At 42.6% G+C, this 23,210-nt stretch overlaps 1 protein-coding gene across 3 annotated transcripts in view; it reads right to left on the minus strand.

Annotated features, from left to right (window-relative positions):
* The window catches only part of DPYSL3 (dihydropyrimidinase like 3), a 154,112-nt gene that overhangs the window by 75,577 nt on the left and 55,325 nt on the right, over positions 1-23,210 (minus strand). The window contains exon 1 of one of the 3 annotated variants that reach the window (XM_007473847.3): positions 13,022-13,885. The exons of 1 other annotated variant lie outside the window; for it this stretch is intronic. In XM_007473847.3, coding sequence (XP_007473909.1) covers positions 13,022-13,060 — 39 coding nt within the window. In that variant the 5' untranslated portion in view covers positions 13,061-13,885. Of the gene's footprint in view, positions 1-13,021; positions 13,886-23,210 lie in introns of those variants that run through there. One more of the 3 variants, XM_056811450.1, reaches the window with a different exon arrangement.

A 23,210-nucleotide genomic window follows, 5' to 3' on the forward strand; every position in this document is an offset into this window, starting at 1 on the left:
GCCCTTAAGGAACAGAGATGATCTCCAGCACAGTGCTCACTAGCTCTCCAAACTCCTGGGCCAAACACGACAAAACACGCTTTCCAGGGACAAACTCTGGGAGAAATCTCAGGTAGAAGGCCTCCTTGGGACCCAAGGCCCTGGCGGAGGGGGGGAGAGCCCCAACACGACCCTGTGGGCGAATACTGGGAGGTGTGTGAGGGGTAGCTTGCTGCCAGAGCTAGGTCAGACACAGGAAGAGCTTGCCAGGGTCTAGGGAGCTTCTGATGTCAGCTAATCATTCTCCTAACCCAGCAGTTCCTATCCCTGCTGAAGGATACAGAAGCTGTTAGCAGCCTTTCAATTTCAGCATCCTGAAACAAAGTCCCAGTCAGCTCACCTGGATTTTCTCTGAAGTTTCGGAACATAGATTTTTTTTTTATTTATTTTTTAATTTTATAGTATTTTATTTGATCATTTCCATGCATTTTTCATTAAAGACAAAGATCATTTTCTTTTCCTCCCTCCCACCCCCCTAGCTGACGCGTGATTCCACTGGTATCATATGTGTTCTTGACTTGAACCCATTGCCATGTTGTTAGTATTTGCATCAGAGTGTTCGCTCAGAGTCTCTCCTCTGTCATGTCCCCTCAGCCATTGTAGTCAGGCAGTTGCTTTTCCTCAGTGTTTCTACTCCCACAGTTTGTCCTCTGCTTTTGGATAGTGTTTTTTTCTCCTTGATCCCTGCAGATTGTGCAGGGACATTACACTGCCACTAATGGAGAAGTCCATTAGGGAACATAGATTTTTTTACCTTTGCTATGTGACTCTCAATCTTTACTCCTGCTTTCTTCCTTGAGTCTATATGAATAGGAATACTGACCATTTTTTACAGGGATCCTCTTTAGCCAGTATTATTCTCACCACTATTTCTTATTAGAAAGAGGAACCTTTGGAAAAGAATTACTTTCTGTTTCCTTTAAAAGTATTCATACACTTTGTTTTAACAAGATATTCTCTTATTTTTAAGTTTTCTACCTTTTATGAAATAGCAGCTAAAATAAGTCTTATAACATTACAAAGAATAAAGATGTTTTATATTTTTTTAAAGTTACTTCCTAACCCCATCAACCACCCTCAACCTCAACCAGTGCTCTAGAGGAATCTGTGAACCAATTTCATCTTAAGAAGGCTTTTCTTATTATATACACATATATTTATATATACACATGTTTATATATGTATATATACACACATATATATTTATATATACACATGTTTTAATACACACATACATAATAATATTATTTTTTATATATGTACACATAAAATTATCAAAAGGAAGGAAGATGGGCAAAAGCAAGGACTGTGAAACTGGGTAGAAAGCCAAGAGAATGTGGCAAGATTATATAGTTGAGAGAATGGGGGCCTCAGACACTTCCTCACTGGGTGACCTTGGGCAAATCACTTAACCCCCATGGCCTAGCTCTTACCACTGTTCTGCCTTGGAACCAATGTATTGAATTGATTCCAAGATGGAAGGTAAGGTTTAAAAGAAACAAACAATGAGAGAATGTTTAGAGATGGGTCTTATTAACTATTAGAAATCATCTAAAAATCCCATGCTTTTACTTTACAAATTATAAACCTAAAACCTAGAGAAGTAAGAATCTTTCCCAGGTCTCATAGCTTTTAGTGGCAAAGGCAGGATTGGAACTCAGGTCTCCACCATGTTCCCTCCCCACCCCAACTCCCCCTGCTGCCAAAGGAGGAGACAATCACCTGTCTCCCACCCTGGTCATCTTTTCCTTAAGGCTCCTTGAAACAATAAATCTTCCTTAATATTGCTATTTCAAAAGATTCCTATTTCCTTCCTAGTTAATTGTTTGGCTCTTCAAAGGAAAAACAAAGCAAAACTAGAAATAAAGAAAAAATAAGAAACTTCTTTAAAACAAGATAAAGCTCAGGAGTAGGATCTTGGGCCACTACAGAGACCTCTCCCTCTGCCCCAGACTAACTAGGAGTGTCCAGTTAATATTCCTCAGAAAGACTCACTTTTCTGGAAAAATGATAAGAGGAAAGGGGCCACAGACATTCCAGGCCATTTCCATGGCACATATCTGCCCTAAAGCACGACAAGAAAATATTATGAGTTTTTTCTACCTTGTACTGACCACACTGCTCTGGGAGGGGGAGGGGGGGGGGAGATGCCAGAAACTCTCTCTCATAAAAATCAAATGTAAGTATATAGCTTTCAGATATATATGTAACCAGCTTTTTTTAATGGGTGCCTATCAGATATAAAATTGGCAACCTTTGTTTTCACCATATGAAGCAACTAAAAAGACTGATTACACCAGAAACCAATTTTCTGTCATAGGAATTAATTGCTTTCTCACCTGGGACTCCCAAGCCTTATTCTCAAGGGTTCCCTGTTTGCCTTGAGAAGAACCCCTCAGGCATAAAGAATAAAATGGGGAAAGTGAACATTAACATGGAGGATAGCCAGAAAATAATTAATCTCCACATTAAACAGATTTGAGTATTCATCCAAACTAGAAGTCATTTACTAATTGAGGGCTCTTGTATCCCTACCCCATTACAAATACTCATTCTGGAGCAAAAGGATGTGTCTATGAGGAAATCACACAGTTGTAAATATCTGTTTTCTTTATATTTAGTAAACTAAGAGGGAGTAAGAGGATTTTGGTCTAATGAAAGACCTATGAGTTGTGTAAGTGACAAAAGTGCTGGTCTGGAGTCAGGAAGTTGTTATTCAGTCATGTCTGACTCTTTATGGACCCCATTTGGGATTTTCTTGGCAAAGAGACTGGAGTGGTTTGCCATTTCCTTCTATAACTCATTTGACAGATGAGGAAACTGAGGCAAAAACAGGGTGAAGTGTTTTGCCCAGGATCACATAGCCAGGAAGTGTCTGAGGCCAGATTTGAATTCAGGAACATGAGTCTAACTCCAGGTCCTACACTAGATCCACTTATCTCTCCCTAGAGTCAGAAAGACCTGAATTAGAATCCAGATTCAGAAACTCACTAGACCCCTTGGCAAATCACTTAACTTCTATCTCAGTTTCCTCAATTGTAAAATGGGAATATCATCTAGATCCCAGAATTGTTGTGAGGATTAAATGAGATGTTTGTAAAGTGCTTAGTACAGGGCCTGGAACAAAGTAATATATATATAATGTATTGTGTGTATTATATATTATTTATTATTATATAAAATATATAATATTATGTGTAATACATATGTGTATTATGTGTAGGACATACATATATAGTAATAAATGTTTACTTCTTTCCTTGGTTCAAATCCTAGCTCTGACACTTGTTTTACTGAGATCTCTTATAGCTGAAACCTGTATGATTTCAGGTGGATCATGTCCCCCTGTGCCTCAGGTTCCACATCAGTAAAATGAAGCTGAATGATCAATAAATAAGATTATAGCACTTACTCATCCTGTTTTCCTTCCACTGAAGACTTCCTCCAATGCCTTATGATATCCTAGAAGTTTTCAAGGGCTGCACCAGCCAGCAGGACACAAGCCTGCCAGATCCCACCTAACTCAAAAGGACTTGAGCCCAGACCTGAAAAATTAGCTTCATGACAAATCTAAGCCATGAAACAGAAGCAGAGACCAGGGCAGGGAAGAACTGAATTCAAATACTCCTTTTCTAGGTGTATGACCCCCAAGCAAATCGTTTGATCCATCTCAGTCTCAATGTCCTCATCTGTAAAATGGTGCTAATTATTGGTTAGTGGTTGTCCTTCATCCACAGAGGATCAAAATGACATTTAACATCATCTACCTCACAAGGCTGTTGCTAGCATCAAACAAAGCACTCTGCAAACCTTAAAGTGCTCTATAAGTGCTGGCTGTTGCCATTATTATTAATTTTCTTAAAGGCCACAGGTGCAAAGATTTAGAATTGGGAGAGCCCTTAGAGGCCACCAAATCCCACTGCTTCTTACAGATGAGGAAAGGTGGAAGCAGAGACACACAGGCAGTCAATGATGGACTGACCAAAGGGCAGCCCAGAGACTTGAGCCCAAGTCTTCCAACTTCAAATCATTTGCCCCATCTATCGCAGCCCTTTGTCTCCTGACTAGCCAAGCACAGAGGGCTGGCCAAGAGATGACAAATTTTTTTCTTTTCTTTTTTTTTTCTGGTCGGGGTCACATGCATCAAAGAAATCCTAAGTCCTTTAAGTAGAGAAATTCCGTTTCTTCTAGAATAATATCATCTCTGTAAAAGGCAAGGCAGCTGAGGTTCAGTGAAGAGAGCTGGCCTTGAGGAGAGTCTGGACTAAGTCCAGCCTGTGACCTCCATGGGCCAGCCATGTGACCTGGGGCAAGGGTGACACTGAGGGCCCCATGTGACCCAGCCTCCAGGTTCCAGGCCCAACATGCATCAGTGGGAAGTACATCCTCCAGGGGATTGTTGGAACAGACCAAAAAATAAAGAGATAAAGAAAGATCAAGGCCTTATAAGACAAAGTCTGTCCGGAATTGTAATCTTAAAAAAAAAATGTTTTTAAGGGGTTAAGAGGTCTCAAAAGGGGGCAGTAAAAAAAATGACAGAAAAATTAGTCAAGAAATATATTTCTCCGGGCAGCTGGGTGGCTACACTTCCTAGCTGTGTGACCCTGGGCAAGTCATTTAGCCCCCATTGACTAGCCTTTACCATTCTTCTGCCTTGAAACTAATACATAGCATTGATTCTAAGATGGAAGGTGGGGAAGTGGGGATGGGAGAGAGAGACAGAGGAAGGAAGGAAGGAAGGAAGGAAGGAAGGAAGGAAGGAAGGAAGGAAGGAAGGAAGGAAGGAAGGAAGGAAGGAAGGAAGGAAGGAAGGAAGGAAGGAAGGAAGGAAGGAAGGAAGGAAGGAAGGAAGAAGGGAGGGAGAAAGGGAGGAGGGAAGGAGGGAGGAAGGAAGGAGGGAGGAAGGGAGGAAGGGAGAAAGGAAGGAAGGAAGGAAGGAAGGAAGGAAGGAAGGAAGGAAGGAAGGAAGGAAGGAAGGAAGGAAGGAAGGAAGGAAGGAAGGAAGGAAGGAAGGAGGGAGGGAGGGAGGAAGGAAGGAGGGAGGGAAGTAGGGAAGGAGGAAGGGAGGAGGGAAGGAGGGAGGGGAGGGAAGGAGGGAAGGAGGGAGGGAGGGAGGGAAGGAAGGAGGGAAGGAGGGAGGGAGGGAGGGAAGGAAGGAGGGAAGGAGGGAGGAGAGGGAAGGAGGGAAGGAGGGAAGGAGGGAGGGAGGGAGGGAAGGAAGGAGGGAAGGAGGGAGGGAAGTAGGGAAGGAGGAAGGGAGGAGGGAAGGAGGGAGGGAAGTAGGGAAGGAGGAAGGGAGGAGGGAAGGAGGGAGGGAAGGTAAGGAGGGAAGGAGGGAGGGAGAGGAAAAAAAGGAAATACTTCCTGATGAGGTTCAAAATAAAATGTCTTTGGCCTAATGATGATCAGTGTGAGTATTAAGGACAAAGAATGGTGGATTTCTATCTTAGAACTAATCAGAAAACCTCAGTCTTAGATCTCAGCCCTGTACTAGGTAACTTAGGCAAGTTGCTTACCATGGAGACCTGTTTCCTCTTTTGAAAATCCAGGGAATTGGATGAAATCAGAGGTTTTTAATCTCGAAGCTGTGAACTCACTTTTTTTTAATAAAAATTTTTTAAAATAAAAATATTCTAAGTAACTATTTCAATATAGTTGATTTCTTCTATAATCCTATGTGTTTTATGCCTCTAAACATATTATCCAGACTGACAAAGGGGATCCATGATACTAGAAAGGTTACTCCCAGGTTAGAGAATTTCTCAGATCTCTTCCAACTAAATACTAATAATTAGATAATTATTTTATTTTATCCAAATGTAAATACTAATTTAATTTAATCTACAATACTGTAATTCTACAAAATTCACTTCCCTTGGTTTCCTAAAATACTCAAGCGGCTCTATCACCCTTCTTAAATAAAGGGCACATAGATAGACTTCTGGGTCTGGAATTGGAGAGGCCCCAGTTCAAATCCTGCCTCAGACACTTAATTAGATATGTGACTGAACAAGTAACTTAAGTTGACTGTTTCCTTATCTGTAAAATAAAGATAATAATAGCATCTATTTCAAATGGTTTGAATTAAACTGAATTTAAAAAGATTGCGTTCATAAAGATCTCTGCAAATCTTAAATATATCAATTCTAACTATATCAGCACCATTATCAGGTGGTAGGCAATCTTAGCAAAGAGACATATAGGACATTTTAAATAAAATTTTACTAACTTACTGAGAATTCCCACACAATTCACTAGAACTATAAAGGGATTTGATTTCTTCATGTTGTTTTTGAGTTGTTTCAGTCCTTTTTGGCTCTTTGTGACCCCATTTGGTATTGTCTTGGCAAAGATACTGAAGTCGTTTGCCATTTCCTTCTCCAGCTTCTTTTACAGATGAGGCAAAGTTAAGTGACTTGCTCAGGGTAAGTATCTGGGGCTGGATTTGAATTTAGGTTTTCCTGACTCCAAGGCTTCTCACTTTCTCCATTTTACCACCTTCAATAATCACAAGTAAGATTTATACAAAGAGCTCCATCAGATATTTCAGTGTATTTCTTATACTCTTCAAGTCTTTGTCTTGGAGGGAGACAAATAAATATAACAGATCCTATCTTTAATCAATCACCAAGGAGCATTTATTAAGCACCTACTCTATTAGATAGGCATGGAGCTAGATACCAAGGACATATATGAACAGTCCCCATCCTCAAGGAGCTCATTAGGGAGACAACACATTTAAAAAAAAAGAAAGAAAAACAAGGTAATTTGGAATGGAAGGCATTAACATGGCTGCAGGGGAAGTGGGAGGCTAGAGTGGGGAGGAAAAGGCATGGTTTTAAAAAATAAGTTTAAAGCTTTGGAGAAAATTAGTATTATGAGAGATAGAGGTGAGGTGGGGGATCCATTATAGGCATTGGGGAGCAGCCGGCACAGCATGAAACTCCCATTTTACAGTTGAGGAAACTAAGGTTGAGGGAATGTTAAGACACTTCATCCTACAGGCCTCAGTTTCCTCATCTGCAAAATGAGGAAGATGCCCTAGATGACCCGTAATGTGCCTCCCACCCCATAGCCTACGATCCCATGCCTCCAAGGTTACAGGGTAAGTGGCAGGCTCCTGAGTTCATCTACTTCATCCCACAGCTAACAGCAGGGCCGGCCAATAACCTCAGTGACCACTACACAGTCCTCAATGTCTTTTTTGTTTCCAAAGACCTCCAAGAAAGGGGATTCTACAGTCCATTTCTAGATCTGGTTCCAGTCTCACATTCCCCCTCACAAAACACTTCAAACAAATTCTCTCTACATCCACACTCTTTTTTGTAGTCCAAACATCAATTAGACCAAACCCTCCAAGGGATGGTCCAAACTCAGGAAGTGCCACATAAGTGGGAACTCCCCAAGAACAGCACTTCGGACCCACATGCCAAGGATGAACTCATCCATCCCTTGGAGTAGTCAAACAAAGATCGAGCTCCTGCCACCATCATCCACGCGTTCCAGGCTTTAACCTCCTTTTTCTTACACCAATCTTCTCCAATTCATTCCTTCTCTTCCTCTCTAAACAAGTATTTATTAACTCCCCAATATGTGCCATCCAGTAAACCACAAATACAGAAGTGGAACAGTTTTTGTACTCAACAAGTTGATATTCCAAGTCACCAAAATGAGTTAAATATTATATTAATTAATGTAATGTAGAACTAATATTATATATAGCATAGTAAATATATAATTAATATAAAACATTACTATATAAATATTTTATGTATCAAACATATACTATAAATATAAAATCTATAAAATTATATGAAATATAAAATTTAATATAAATACAAATGACTAATTAATGTAATATATAATTAATATATTATATTAATATGCAATATAATATTATTTATCTATTATATGAATTGATATATGTAATAAATATAGCTAATATATAATGGAATACATGTATACATATATATTTAGTAATGTTTGAAAAATGAATTGGGAAAATCACTAAAGCTTCATCTCGGTGGCATTAATGTACTATTTAGGACCAGAATGACTGTTACCCTCATCTTTGTGAACCTTAGAGACCAGCTGGGTGACCCTGGACAAGTCATGTAACCCATTCATTTCCTCATTTGTCAAATGAGCAGAAGAAGGAAATGACAAACCACTCCACAGTATCTTTGCCCTAAAAGTCCCAAAAGGTGTCACAAAGAGTTGGGACACAATTGAAATGATTGAACAACAATAAATAAGAGTATTAAGCTTGTTGTGTCCTTACTGGTGGCTTAGTAAAACCAAGTAAAACACAAAGTAAAAAACAAAAAAAAAGGATGAAAAACCTAAAAGAAATGATTCTAATAGATAAAATGTCTAGATAAGATAAAGTGCTAACAGGAGGCCTAAGGGGAAAGTCTTTTTCACTTAGGGGGAAACCTGGGAGAGTTGTCTCCTATGAGGGAGGCTTTAAAGAATGAAGAATTCAAGAAATGAAAAGAGAGAGTAAGGGTGTTACAGGCATTAGCTAGGCACTGAGCTGGGTACCTGGGGTACAAAGACATATATAGGAACAATCTGGAGTACAGAAAGGCTTTGGGTAAAAAAGTAATAATTTTAAAGGACAAAAGCAGTTGTCAGCAAACAAGAACAAAGGACAGTTCTTTAAATCTTGGGGGAAATCCCCAATTCCCCACCCTCCACAAAGATGCTTTCCTCTCCCGGAGCTCTGGATCCCGCTGGGATGGGGTTCTCGAGAGGAAAGAAACCATAGGGTGCTGCCATTTATGCAGATGGTCTCAGGGGGAGCATCTCCCCACCCTGAACTGCACCAAGCAGAGGGTCATACCCAGACCTCGGAGCAACCCAGCCCACATCTCCAGCCCTAACATTCCAAGTGAGATCTGCAGAGATGGCAGAGCCCAGGCTAAGTACTTGCTATGGACTCACAGACAATTCAATTCAACATAATTCAGCTAAATTTTTTAAGGTGTCAAATACCAGGCAGGGTACTGGGCGCAGTCCTTGCCCTCAAAGACAAGTGACATACGGCATGCTGCATACAGATTAATACGAGACAAGGATGTATTAGACACTTACTACCTGTGTGACTCTGGATAAGTCACTTACTCCTAATTGCCTCTGTTTCCTCAACTGTAAAATGAGCTGAAAAAGGAGATGGCAAACCATTCTAGTATCCTCACCAAGAAAACCTCAAATGGGGTCACAGAGAGTCAGACAAGGCTAAAACAACTAAAAAAAAATCATGATTATTGTATTCCTTGAGATAGTTCTAGCGAATTGGGTGGGAATTCTCAATAAAGTATTATTTACTCCAATGTCCTTGCCAAGAAAACCCCAAATAGTTTTGGACATGACTGAAATGACTAACAAGATAGGACAATACTCTAGTACTTGGATTGGCCAAATGTGTCCTGGAAGCACAAGAATGAGTAGGAAGCAGATGTACTGTGGAAGGAGAATTCAAACAAAATGCTGCATTTCTTTTGGGGGGTGGGAGAGGAATAGGTGTGAACTTTAAGCTTGGACAATCATGAAGGGTCCCTAGAGGAGAGCTGGTTCTTGAAGGATGACAAAAGGTATCAACAGGTGAGGCTTTGAAGAGAAGACATTCCAAGTTGGAAATAAATGGCCTGTGGGACAATGCTGAGGTATTAGAATAGGACAAGATTGGATGATGGCCATTCATCCAGGGGTAGAGTTCATAAAGAGGTGTAATAAGACTAGAAGGAGCCACACTGAGGAGTCTTAAATGCCAGTTTAAGAAAGAAAAAATAATCCACTTCTGGAAATCAAACCTCTCAGTCAAAGCAGCAGCCTCAAACTCTTAGGCCTTTGATGAACGGGTTCCACACCAACAAACAGCCTGGGAAACTGGTTTCCAGCCTGGCAAAAATCAGTCACCCTGCCTAACTTCAGGGCTATCATTCCTTCTCCCTGGGGAGGTGGCTTTCTTCCCAGGGTCTGTGGCCAGGAGGGCGGCAGAAAGAAAGATGGAAACTGGGTGGCACAACTGTCACTGTGGTCCAGATAATAGGGGAGGGACAGGGAAGCAAGCAGAGTCAAAGAGCTGGCAGAGGTTGTCAGAAGGCATGAGGCCAAAAAAAAAATTATTTGTACCCATTTGACTGCTGTTTCACTGAGAGCCTTGAGATGCTGAGGGTGAAGAGGATTTTGAAAAAAATTAGCACAGAAAGCTAAATCCAAATCTCTTCATCATATTCTGAAAAATTATTTGGGGTCGCTATGGAATAGAATCCATTAGAAGGGTGTGTCTAGCCTTCTCCTATGGATTTGTGTTTGTAGTTTTTAAATTTTGGTCAATATGAGTATATAATATATAACTAAATGTGTAATATATAATTTTTACAATCATTATTTTTAAAATATATATAATTTCTATGTAAATTGTTTTACATATATGTTTAATACATATTTTATAGACTATATATTTATATATAATACATCAACATAATATATTATATATAATTTTTTAAAATAACCATCCTCTTTCTGAAAAAGGAACACAAGAAAAACAAATTCTACAAGTCTATCACCTGCCTACTACAACCAATACCCCACCCTTTATTTTCTTCATGTAACAACGACCATCTGTGAACAACTGTTGCTTTAGCTCCGGTACCCAAGACACCCTCAGCACATTATAATACATAGATTATATTCTAAAGCTCACCCAGGCTGGGACCCCAGACCCCACTAGAGATGGGAGCCCTTGAGGCGATCAGACCCCACCACCTGTCCTCCCAGGGCAGAAAGGATTTAATTCAAGTTGAGCTGAGCCTTGGGAGAGAGTACAAGATGAACCCCACCCATCTGTGTGTCCAGAGACCAGTGTCCATCCCCTACAACCTTTCCATCTCTCCTCAGAGGGGGCATGAATGGTGGCTCTGGGAGAGGGTGGGGCCTTCCATGCTACAACTCTGGTCAGAGCCCGCAGGAAAAATTACTCTAGCTCTTGGATTGGCCAAACATAATAATTACAGATGTGTCATCTACTGGAAGCACAAGAATGAGCAGGAAGCACGATGTACTGTGAGTACATGAGTAAGCATGGATACATGTATGAAACATGAGCTGACACATACATGTAATGTCTCCAAAGCAAGCAGCCTTTTCCTGGGTTCTGCAAAGATTAAAGGGAATAATGGAGGGTGACCTCTTCTTTACCTTCATTTTTCAGTGATTCAAGGATCTCTTCTCATTCAACAGGAAGAAAAAAAATATTAGGAGACACACAATATTATTAGGCTACACACCCCTTTATATTATTTCCAAATGATTTCATTTACAATTTACAATTGCTGATAGAGGTAGAAGGAAGGAGGAAAGCTTTGGTTCAAAAACCTAGTGCTCATTTAGGCAGAGTCCTGGGTGAGGAGTTTCCTCAAGGACAAAGCTAGACATTCAGTAAGGTGTAGATGAAGGGATTGGAGCCCAGCCCCAGAAAATAGCAAAGGATCGATGCCTCCACTGGTGGGATGCATGGCAGCTTAAATGCAGAATACAGATAAAAGGTATTATGGGCATCAAGAAGTTGGGGGCATTTTGACCCAGCCACCCATAGTGGAAATGGGCACAAAGGCAAATGGGACCCCACCCTGCCCCCAAAGTGTGCTTTCAGGAAATGAATTAGCTGATAACAGGTAGCAGTAAAACCATCAAATATCTGCAAAGCCTTTTGATACCCCGGTTTATCACTTCCTTTGTTCGCCTTGCAAAGATGGAGTAGCCAACCAATTCCCCCCAGTCCACACCCCATCCCACAAAGGTTTAATTAAATTCATTGGAGACAAAGCACAGCTGCATTCCTAGCCTCTAAACCCCAAAACAAATAATTACTAAAAATCCAGGTCCACTGGAACCCAGAAGGGTCACCCTCCTACTACAATACGACGTTTCCCTGCATCCAGGATAAACCAGCGGTGGGGGCCAATTCTTTGGGGATGGGCCTGGCCCCACATCACATGGGAGCTGCAGATCCTGTACCTGACGCTAGCATCCATGCACCCCGCCCTGGCCACACGCCCCGGCCACCACCCTCTCTCCCGCCCTTCGGTACACAAAGCTAAAGGCATAGTGTACATACGGCAGTAAACTCAAATGCTGAATTAAAATTTAAAAAAAAAAAAAACAAGAAAAAAAAACACCCGCACCTCCGGCCCAGTCTTTTCTCAAAAGATGACTGATTTAAAATAATTCGCAGTTAGCGATCCGGGCAGGGAGAAGAGAAATCCGGTTCCTATTTTGTCTTCGTTTGTTCCAACCCGGCACATGACGCACCAAAACATGCAGCAAAAGGAAGAGGACAAGAGGGCAGTGCAAGGAGGAACAAAGTTGAAGGAGATTTAACCCTTAATCTGAAGGGGAGAAGGGGAAGGGGAAGGCGACATTCACACCAGCCCTTTGAGAGTACAGGACTAGGGCAGAGCCCAGGTGGGGTCCTCCTCCCAAAACCGTAGCGCTTGGCCTCGCGCTTCATGGAAGCTTTGCAAACCAGGCTCCAAGCTTGGAGGGTGTCAAGCAGAACCCAACCCTTTCAAGCTCAAAGCCAGAAGGCCCGCGGCCCCCATCCCCACCCCATGCCCGGGTTCTGGGGCGCGCGCGAGCTCCAGGGGAAGAAGCGCGAAGAGCGCAGCGCGGTCGGCTATCTGGCGCCCCAGCCCGAGAACGGGGCGCAAAGTTCCTGGAGGGACTGGATGGAGCCGCTCCTTTTCAGTATTATCATTGCCATAAGTTTTTGCTTTCCTCATTCCTCCTCCACCCGCTCTGTCCCGGACCTCCTCACCCAACCCTCATCTCTTAACTTCCACTCCCTACTCTTCCCGGACCAGGGACACTCGCCCCACACAAAGCCAGAAAGGAGAGAGACAGAGAGGGAGGGAAGGGAAGGAAGGAAGGGGAAGGGGAGGAGGCAGCGGCGCTGGGGCTGGGAGCCGGGGCTCACCGTGATCCGGGGAATGTTCTTCTTGCCCTGGTAGGACATGGTGGGTGGCGGCAGTGGCTGGGGCTGGTGCTGGGGCTGGTGCTGCACGGGCGGCTGCCTCTCTGACTCCGGCTTCTCGCCCTGCGCTGGCTGCGTGCACCCCCGCCCGGAGATCAGGTGAAGAGAATGGTGCGCTCGCTCCCTCCTTCGCTCACCCGCTTGCTCCCTTGCTGGCCGCTGCCGCTGCCGCTGCCGCCGACGCCGCCTTCTCCTCCCCCTCTCCCTCTCCTCTGCCCGCCCCCCACCGGGCTGCTGCTGCCGCTGCCGCTGCCGCTACCGCTGCTGCTGCCGCCCGAGAGACAATAGCAGCCCTCGCCCTGCGTCCCTTCACCCTCACACGCCCACTCCACACACTCTCCTATTTTTTTCTTCTGCAGGGCCAGCTGGGACCCAGCGAGGCAAGAATGGCCGTTCCGCTCGACTCCTCCCTCCTCTTCGCCCTCTTCTCTAACGATTTTCCTCCCTTTGCCTTATTGCATCTGCCTCACCCAGTTTTTCTTTTTGAGTGTGAGAGTGTGTAGATAGATGTATGTATGTGTGTGTGTGTGTGCAGCGAGTGCGTGCGTGAGTCCCCGTGGTGGCCGCCAGGGGGCGATAAACGCGGCGGACTCGAGCGGACCGCGAAGGAGGTGGGGTGGAGTGGGGTGGTGCCGGCGCGCAGGCAGGGGGCTGAGGGCGGAGGTTATGCTGCAGAAAGGGAGGGCAGGATGGTGGTGGTGGTGAGGGGGGGGCGGAGGGCAGGTAACTCCACCGAGTTCGTTGTAACTGCACCCAGTTCCCACCCACCCCCAGCCCTTCAACCCCGGTGGACAAGAGGGGGACCCAGTCTTCCTCTCTACGCCCATGCGCCCCGAGCCCCCTTTGCCTTGGTAGGATGCTCAGGCTGGCAGCCTTTGTTACGAGGTTGGGCGGCACCGCCTCTGCTCCCCCACAGTCTCATCAGTTCATTTCCGAGAGTGTGCAGACAGCTGGGCTGGGTACCGTAGGATACACTTCACAACCTTGTATACAGAGCACTGAATGGAAATCGTGAAGCCTTACCCTCTTGTGATCTGGTATGAAGACAGACAATTACAAAGGTGTAGGAATGTATCAAAACCGAAAGCTGCACGTTACAAGATTCTGTCATGCCGCTGAATGTTCTTCCACATGCAAAAAGAATACCATGTTTTATTTACAACGGGAATTGGTTTTTATTATTTTTTTACTTACAGCAAGGATGGTATACAAAGCCAAAACATATAAATGCAGAATGGAGATCTTACAACTATGTCCAGTGGAATGTTTTTATTTTCTTTATAGATTAGCACCAAAATTAGGGGTAGGAGTGGCAACCTTTACTCAACAAATAGTTCTTGAATATCTACCATGTGCCTAAAAGGCACATGTTTGAGGAAACTTGATAAAGCGGAGATTCTGGGGTTTACTGATACACACCTCTCCGGGCCCCATTAATTAAAATGGGCTAAGGACAAGGGCTGGATCTGATATTTAATTGGGTACCAGCTGAGATTGCCCCCTCTCTCCATGTTAATGAGCACCCTCTCTGCCAACTATAGGCTTAAAGGGATGTTGGTCTAAAGCACAGATTCCATGACTTGCTCGGGTTCATAAGGTCAGTAGCTGTTGAAAGCAACACAGTTACCCAAGTCTTCATAACTGATGCTCTAATCCACACCTATGTCCCTGCTGCCTCCTTTAAATTGCAGGCTAGAAAGCCGGAAAAGCATGTAGCATGAGAGCACAAACCTGGTGTGATAGAGTGCTCGAAGCTGACAACTGAATCTGAGTGAACTTGGACAAATCGCTTAAAAATCCCTGGCCTCGATTTTTTTATCTGTATAATGGAGATGTTTTCACTACTTCCCTCTATCTCACATGGTTAGCCTAAGTGCAGCAGCACAGCATAGTGGAAACCACCCTGGATTTGGAGACAAGAGATGGAGGAAGTCTGAATCATAGCTCTATTTACTCTTTAGATGACCTCACACAAGATGCTCTCTTCCCTGGGCTTCAGTTTCTTTTTTCTACAGTGAGGAGGACATAGGACTAGACAATCTCTAAAGTCCCATCCAGTTGCAAACCTGGCTACACTGTAGATCTGTGAATTTTGTATGTATGTTGAACATCGAACCTAAAACTGTCCAGAAGCCAGAGACTGAGTCATAATCACCCCCATACTCAGAGTGCAGTGTTTTGCCCAGGGTCACTTAATAACTATTTGTTGAGATCTGTTTTTTCAAAAATCTAGACATCTCAAGCCAAAGGAACCTTCCTTTCCTTTTCACAACAGCTCCATACAAAGGCCACAGCCTGTTCTCAATAAATATAGACCATACTTTAACAAGCAGGAGGCATGCTGGGGAAGGATTACCTTCCAATTCTCTTTTGCAAAGCAGGGACTAAAGAACCAGGGAAGCCAAAGGCACGCCCTAAACATTTTGCTTTGTTCCTTCAGCTTCAGCTCCGGGACCACTGAAAGGAGTTGTGAAATTACAAAGCATTCTGGGTATTTGCATGCAAATGAGCAAATTATATTTAGAATGGAGGGAAGGAGGAATTAAAGGACACTCCCGAGCCCTGAAGAATCTTTTTTTTTCCCCCCACTTTCCCAAAGCTACTACTCCTCTAAAAAGTTGGGAAGGGCCACCACCAAAACAGTTTCTTAAAGAACATGAAAATACTCAGAGGCCACTATCAGGGATCCAGTTACCTCTCTTTTAAATTTACATCTTAGGATTTCTTTCCCTCCAGTGCATAGGAGCATCTCCTTCATTTTCAGACATTAATACCCAAAGCATTCGTGGATTTATCCCATGTTTCCCAGTCCCATGCAATGAATTCTCTGGGGTGCTCTCTTCATATTTAACTTAGTGAAACTCTTTGAGGGGCACGAGGCCAAGCAAAAATAAGAGTTGTGTTGGGTTGTGTTGTTGTGATGAGCTGCTCCATCAACACAGGAATGCATAATAGCAAGGCTAATGGTTTCAAGCTGTTGCTACCACCACAAATATACAATGAATACTCTCTTCTCCCCCCACCCACCCCCTCCAGCCCATCGTTCCCTTTTTTGGAACTTATTAAAGCATCCAAGCTAAGACACGGGGGAAAAGACAAGGAACCTTTTAAGATTCCTCTCTCTTTGGAAGGATTGGAAATGCAGTAGTGAACACTCTAAGTGACCAAAAGAAAGGGAGCAAGAAGAGGAACACAGCAAAGATTGAAATGCTCCACAGTTGAAAGCCTTTGAATAGATTCCCCTTGGATACTCTGCACTGTTCTTGGTCTTGGAGAGCTGGAAAACAATGAGAGAGCAACAGATGTACTGCTCTCTGAAAAGACTCAGCTATGTACGTTTTTCCAGTTTAAAGGGAACTAATACCCAGTGTAAGGCTGTGTTTTAAGGCTGTTGGAGGCCAAAAACATTCCCTAAGTGCGCCCAAAGCATTTACTCATATGTACATTCCCAGGGGAACCCCTGGGAGAAACAGTCCTCACCCTCAAAGATCAGACACTCTCATTAAGAAGAAAAGACATAATAGTAATCTTATTGATCTGGTATGGCCAGGAAGGAACTGTTCCACACAAGGGAATTTTCCGGTAAACAGAAGTTTACCCTTTAGGCACTCAAACGTTTTATTTTATTTTGGATGGAAATCTTTCTCAAACAGAGGATTACCCAGAAAGCATTCACACATTTCTTGATACCTGCAGTCAGGATTCTGATGAGCATTCCCCTTTGTATTATATGGTGACACCCTCAAGGTCTATTTAGAGACCTTAAGGCCGTCTGCCCATGTATTAAATGGTCCCAAATTGCTGGGCATCCTGACAGCTTGTGGGTGTGTGTGTGTGTGTGTGTATGTGTGGAGGGAGGGGTTCCTTTTCATATCTCTTTTCTCCACCCAACTGGAGTTGGACTTCTACTTTTGGTAATTATTAATTGTTTGACTATGAGTGATTTATTTACCCTATCTAAGCCTCAGTGTTCTCATCTATAATCCCTGTGGCACCTTCTTCACAATGTTTTTTTTTTATTTTTCAAAATCTATTTTTCACATTTACAATCTGTACCTTTAAGTCCACCAAACAATAAAACAAATAAAAAATAAATAAATAAAACTCTCATCAATAATCATGCTTAGTCCAGTAAAGTTCCTCTCTCTCAGAGTTCCTCTCTCTCTCTCTCTCTCTCTCTCTCTCTCTCTCTCTCTCTCTCTCTCTCTCTCTCTCTCTCTCAAGCCCCCTCTCTATCTCTTTCTGTTTGTCTGTCTCTGAATTTTAAGTTCTCCACTTCTCAGTCAGGAGCAGGGTTACAGTGAGGACCAAATAAAACAATGTGGAAAGTTCATTGAAAACCTTAAACCTCTATGAAATTGTCATATTCTTTTTTTTTAAAGCCTTAACTTCCATCTTAGAATCAATACTATATTTTATTTCTAAAGCAGAGCAGCAGTAAGGGCTAGGCAATGGGGGTTAAGGGACTTGCCCAGGGTCACATCTGGGAAGTGTCTGAGGCCTCATTTGAAACCAGGACCTACAGTCTGCAGGCCTAGGAAGTGTCTGAGGCAGGGGTCCCCAAACTGTGGCCCACGGGAGGCCATTTATCTGTGGCATCACTCACATACAGTACTACTTCCAGTGACATAATCCTTTGCGTGGCACCTTGTTCTGAGAGTAACTGAATGAGAACGAGACACCATGCAAAGGATTGTGGCTGCACAATGGAAGACATCAGCACGGTGAGAGGCAATCTGGGGGTGGAGATTCCACACTGTGTATACTGCTGCCCAGTATAGTGGTGCAAGGTGTGATAGGCCCAACACAGCCAGCACTGCAGCCTCTGCTATCCCAGACAGCAATATACAGATTTGCTCAGGTTTTTTTTAATAGTCCGGCCCTCCAATGGTTTGAGGGACAATGAACTGGCCCCCTGTGTAAAAAGTTTGGGGACCCCTGGTCTGAGGGCTATTTTGAACTCAAGACTTCCTTACTCCAGGTCAAGGACTTTATTGCCACCTAGTGGCTCAAGAGGATAAAGATTTAGGTTAGGAAATCTAAAAGAGGAATGGGATGCATTGAAAGTTATCAGCCCCCCCTCTCCCCACTGGGACCCCTTCAAACAGGGACTAGATGACCACCTGTCAAAGAGGCTGTAAGGGGAATTCCTCTTCAGATACAGATTATCGGAGGAGGTGGCCTCTGAGGGCCTTTGCAACTCTGAACCTGTGATGCTGATGCCAGCTGGATGGATGGAGGAAATACAGAGTTCTTTAAAAAACTTCCCACAACTTCTAAAATATAATAAGGGAAGCACCTGGCTCATATAATAGTACTGGGCCAAATATTTAGGAAATTCCAATTAAAGTAAATTTAGATAGTAAAAACTATCTTAAAAATCATTTATTCCAAAACACCAGAGTGAATTCCTTTGATCTAAAGTACTAACAAAGGAAATCTTAGTCATATACTTCCAGTGTCACAATTAACAGAAAGAAAAAAGAAACCTCACCAAGCTATTGTTAGATGTTTATATATTAAATTCACGAGAATGAAATCTGGCAAAAAATCTACTCTCTGGGTCACACATATCCTGACAAAAGACCTTACAACTACACACACACAAAGTTTTCTCATGAAATTCTAAGCCTAGGCATATTCCAAAATCAAATTGACATCAGCTTTAGCGAAATGGGCAAAGCTTTCACTTTCTCTAGGGATGGATTTTATGACCCCTGGTGGAAATTAACCTCACTCAGAAAAGGATACAACATGCATGCTGGGAAAGATGCGGGCTGTACAAAACCATTTACACTCTTCACTCCATGGGCCAAAGAGGCTAGACTTTGGGGAAGATGGAAGCAATGTCATCCTCCTCTTGTGTGGGGTAATTCTAGGAACTCTGTGTGTGTGTGATGGGAAAAAGTAGTATTCCCTGACTGATTTTGATAACTAACAATGGAGGAGATATTAGCATGGATATGAGCAAGAGATGAGCCCCATTCAATACCCCTAGCATGAGGATGGCTTTTCTAGATGGTATAAAGACACATATGAGCTGTGTGGGTCTGGGCAATTCACTTAACCTCCCTAAACCTCAGTTTTCTCATCTGGAAAATGAGCACATTGAACCAAATGCCAATCCCTTCTAGATCTCTGATCTATATCAGAGATGCCATGAGACAGTTTCTATAGTTGGCAGGTAGACTTCAGTCCTGGCGATCCTTATTTATCATTCATCTGTGGATGGCATGGAGGTAACCTGAGGTATGTGCAGCTTTGTGGAAACAGAATCCTTTCTTGCTAAGACCACCTTTCTACCTTAAATGCAGGAGATCATCAGAAACGACCTAGAGGAGAAACAGCCACTAGAACTTCCAGCAAAGTGGCCAAGACAGGAATTGCATCTCAGCCAAGTTTCCTTGCTCTGCCTCAGAAGAGCGGGAAATGCACCAAAGTCAGAAAAACAGCAATGACAAAAAGAGAATGGAAACAATTCCCCATAAGGTAATTTCCATAGAACAAAACTGAAGGGTGCATTACTGACTCAGAACTCTTTGCTTTAAGCACTGCACTGCCAGCATCTAGCATTGTCTCAGTCTCCCACAATTCATCTGAAGACACTCTCCACCTCTTAGCAGGTGGAAGTTTGTGAATTCACCCAACAGTTGGAAGTTCCAGTGGGAACTATAGGCCCAGAAAGTACTGATTCTCCTTAAAATTACCTGGAACAGAAGGGAAAGGGTTCCCATTAGGATGGCTGGACAAGAAGTTCTATAAAGCCCAGCCACAAGTGGGCTGCTTTTCTTTTTTCTTTTGTTTTCAGGTTGTGGTTAGATAATCAGTTTTTTGATGTGTTTTCTTTACCAGTTAGACCAGTTTCTTTGAGATAACTCTTTCCTTGTTGAATGCATATTTACTGAGATCTGCTCTATAGTACCATGTTATTTCATGAGTATGAGAGCTGATATGAACAGTTTGGAGATTGCATTGTTTAGAATACTGGGACCTAGTAATCCACACTTTGGAAGCCAATCCATTTAAATTCTTCTTAATTTTTCTTTTGATCAGATCTAGACTACTTGCCTGATTGTAGCATGAATCTGGATAGCTTTTCTGGGATCTTCATATATTACGGGTTTGCCTGATGGTCTAGAAACAAACATTAAATCATCTCCAAATGCTTAATCCCCTTTGGAAAGTCTTAAAACTTCTTTGGGGCTTTTCTATATTTGTTTGGTTTGTTTTTTTAATATTTTTTTTTACTAGCACTGCTTATGCTAGTAAGGAGTGAGCTCAGACCTTCCTTTTAGAAGCTCCACGAGTTGCAGGGATCCACTGGGAAAATTTCAAGTAGCCTGTGTGTTGAAGGAACCCACTGAAAATGTTTCTTCATCCTTACCTTTCATTAGGATGTCGAGGAAATTTGGAATACTCATTGTGTTTCAGAAACTCAAAAATTTCTCACTTTAAGGTTGGGGTGGGAGAAAGAGGAGACTTCCAGTCTAACTGGGCCACCTATTCCCATTGGGCTTTCTCTGGGGTGGGGTGGGGGGGGGGTGAGAGGGGTATAAAAGAGGTACCCAGTTTTCTTTTTTCTCTTTTCCTTTCGTTATTGCCTTTGGGTAGGCACAGGCTTTTGCAAGTACCACAACAAGAACTATAAGAAGTTTGTAATATGGAGTCTGTTTGTTGAATTATATAGTCATATATTTGGGAATGAGTATAACCCCCTGATCCACCAACTTTAGGGGACCTAGACCATCATGGAAAACCATTAACTATCATTGTCCAAATGGTCTTTGCTGAAACTCTTTAGTACAAAGCAATTGGAGAATGGCATTTGAAAGGATAATGCTTGAGCCTCCCAAAGTCAAAAGAGAGCTTTTCAGAATTAGGAACAGGGACAAATGGGCACAAGTCACCACAACTGATCTGCTATCAACAACATATGTATAACTGGAGGAGAATAATAGTTTGTCCGTGCCTGTGTCTGGACAATCTTCTTCCCTGTAATGTCCCATTAGATAAAATCCAAGAAAGAGTAGATAACTAAGGCAAGAAGGTGCTAATATGGTGGTGGGGGGTGGGGGGGAGACGCAGCTGGGTGGCTCAGTGGATTGAGAGCCAGGTCTAGAGATGGGAGGTCCTAGCTTCAAATCTGACCTCAGACACTTCCCAGTTGTGTGACCCTGGGCAAGTCACTTGACCCCCATTGCCTAGCCCCTACCACTCTTCTGTCTTGGAGCCAATATACAGTATTGATTCCAAGATGGAAGATAGGGGTTTAAAAAAAAAAAGAAGGTGCTAATATGTTCAATGAAACCAGAGATGTGTTTCCCCTTTTTTACCCCTTTGCCAAGTATAAAAACATCCTCATTAAAGGAATTTTTAAAAAAAGCCAGTTCCTGATTGGAGGATAGGTCACCCCTGGTGGCCTTTAATAATCACAATATATTGGACAGGGAAACATAATTGAGACAAGCAGTTTCAGTGAATGTGACCCTTGCTAGTCTAATGGAAAACCTGAAATGAAGGAAAACTCTGACTCTTCAGAAGTCTCTCTTTGCCTTTCCTCTTGCAATTCTACTAGAAGAAGGGGATGGCTGGGTGGGAACAGGGGAGCGAGATTGTCCTCCTCTGTTATCAGTCTTGGCGTCTTGAAGTAAAGTCATTCCACTCAGTAGGAGATACCAAACCCAAGCCAGCCAGCCGAGGCAGCTCGGAGTGTGACCCCTGGCAACAGAGAAGAAAGCCAGCTATGGATTAAAGAGAAAATTAGCCTTGGCAGTTCATCTTTGCACTGTTAAACACCTTATTGTGTCTCTTACCTGTTCTTCTGTGACTTCATCAACTGGGGTGAGGTGGAAGGGAGGAACCAGTTGATCAGAGGAATTCTGACCAACTTTTTCTACCCCCCACTGTCTCCACCCCTCAGTATACCATCATTTGATATTGGTTAAAAATGGAAAATGAATTCAGTGATATGGGCTAGATAAGAAAGACCTACAAGCAAATATTCACAGTAGTCTTATGTTTAATAAACCTAAGATCACACATTATTGGGGCAATGCCTCTTGGGAAAATAGGGAAAAAATTAGTGGAATAGAAGTATTAGAATATTATCTTTCCCATAATAAAAGAAAAGTGATATAACTCTTAAAGGCCAGATCTTTAAAAAAGAAGAAGAAAATGAAAAATTATAGCATTCATAACTATAGTTAGAGAATTCACAACCAGACAAAGGACAGAAGTTACCAAAAGACAACCCCAAATCCCAAAGCGCAGACTATTTCATTTATATAAAATTTAAAATATTTTGTAAAAATAAATTCACTTCCATAAAAATAAGAAGATAAGCTATGAATTGGAAGGGAAGAGGATAATGTCAAATCTTATATCCATAGTATATAAAGAGTACATACAAATATAGAAAATTAAAAGCCATTCTTTCCCTAAAAGCTTAAAGAGATCAATAGGTGGCACAGTGGATAGGGAGCTGGGGTTAGAGTCAAGAAGTACTGAATTCATATCTGGGCTCATATACTTTCTGACTGTGTGACCCTAGACAAGACACTTAACCTCTGCCTGCCTCAGCTTCCCCAACTATTAATAGGAGGGAATAATCACATCTACCTCCCAGGGTTGTTGTGAAGATCAAAAGAGATAATATTTTATAGAGAATAATATATATATTATTAAGTACATCATAAGTACTTAATAAATGCCTGTTCCTTTCCCCACCTTCAAAGGATATGAACAAATAGTTTTTAAAAAAAGAAATGTAAATCATCTACAGCGCTTCAAATGATGCTCTGAATTATTAATATAAATATGAAAAAGAAAACAACTCCAAAATATTATATTATACCCATCAACTTAGCAAAGAGGGTAGAAGAGAGAAACAATCAATCCTAGAAAAGTTATAGAAAGACAGGCATGTTAATATACCCTAAGTCAGGGGTCCCCAAACTATGGCCCACAGGTCACATGTGGCTCCCTGAAGCCATGTATCCAGCCCCCACCGCACTTCCAGAAGGGGCACCTCTTTCATGGGTGGTCAGTGAGAGGAGCACTGTGTGTGTGGCAGCACTGCAAAGTGCAGAGTCGCTCATATACAGTACTACTTCCGGTGACATAATCCTTTGCA

This window comes from Monodelphis domestica, chromosome 1 (genome assembly GCF_027887165.1).
Source record: "Monodelphis domestica isolate mMonDom1 chromosome 1, mMonDom1.pri, whole genome shotgun sequence".
Lineage (NCBI taxonomy): Eukaryota > Metazoa > Chordata > Mammalia > Didelphimorphia > Didelphidae > Monodelphis > Monodelphis domestica.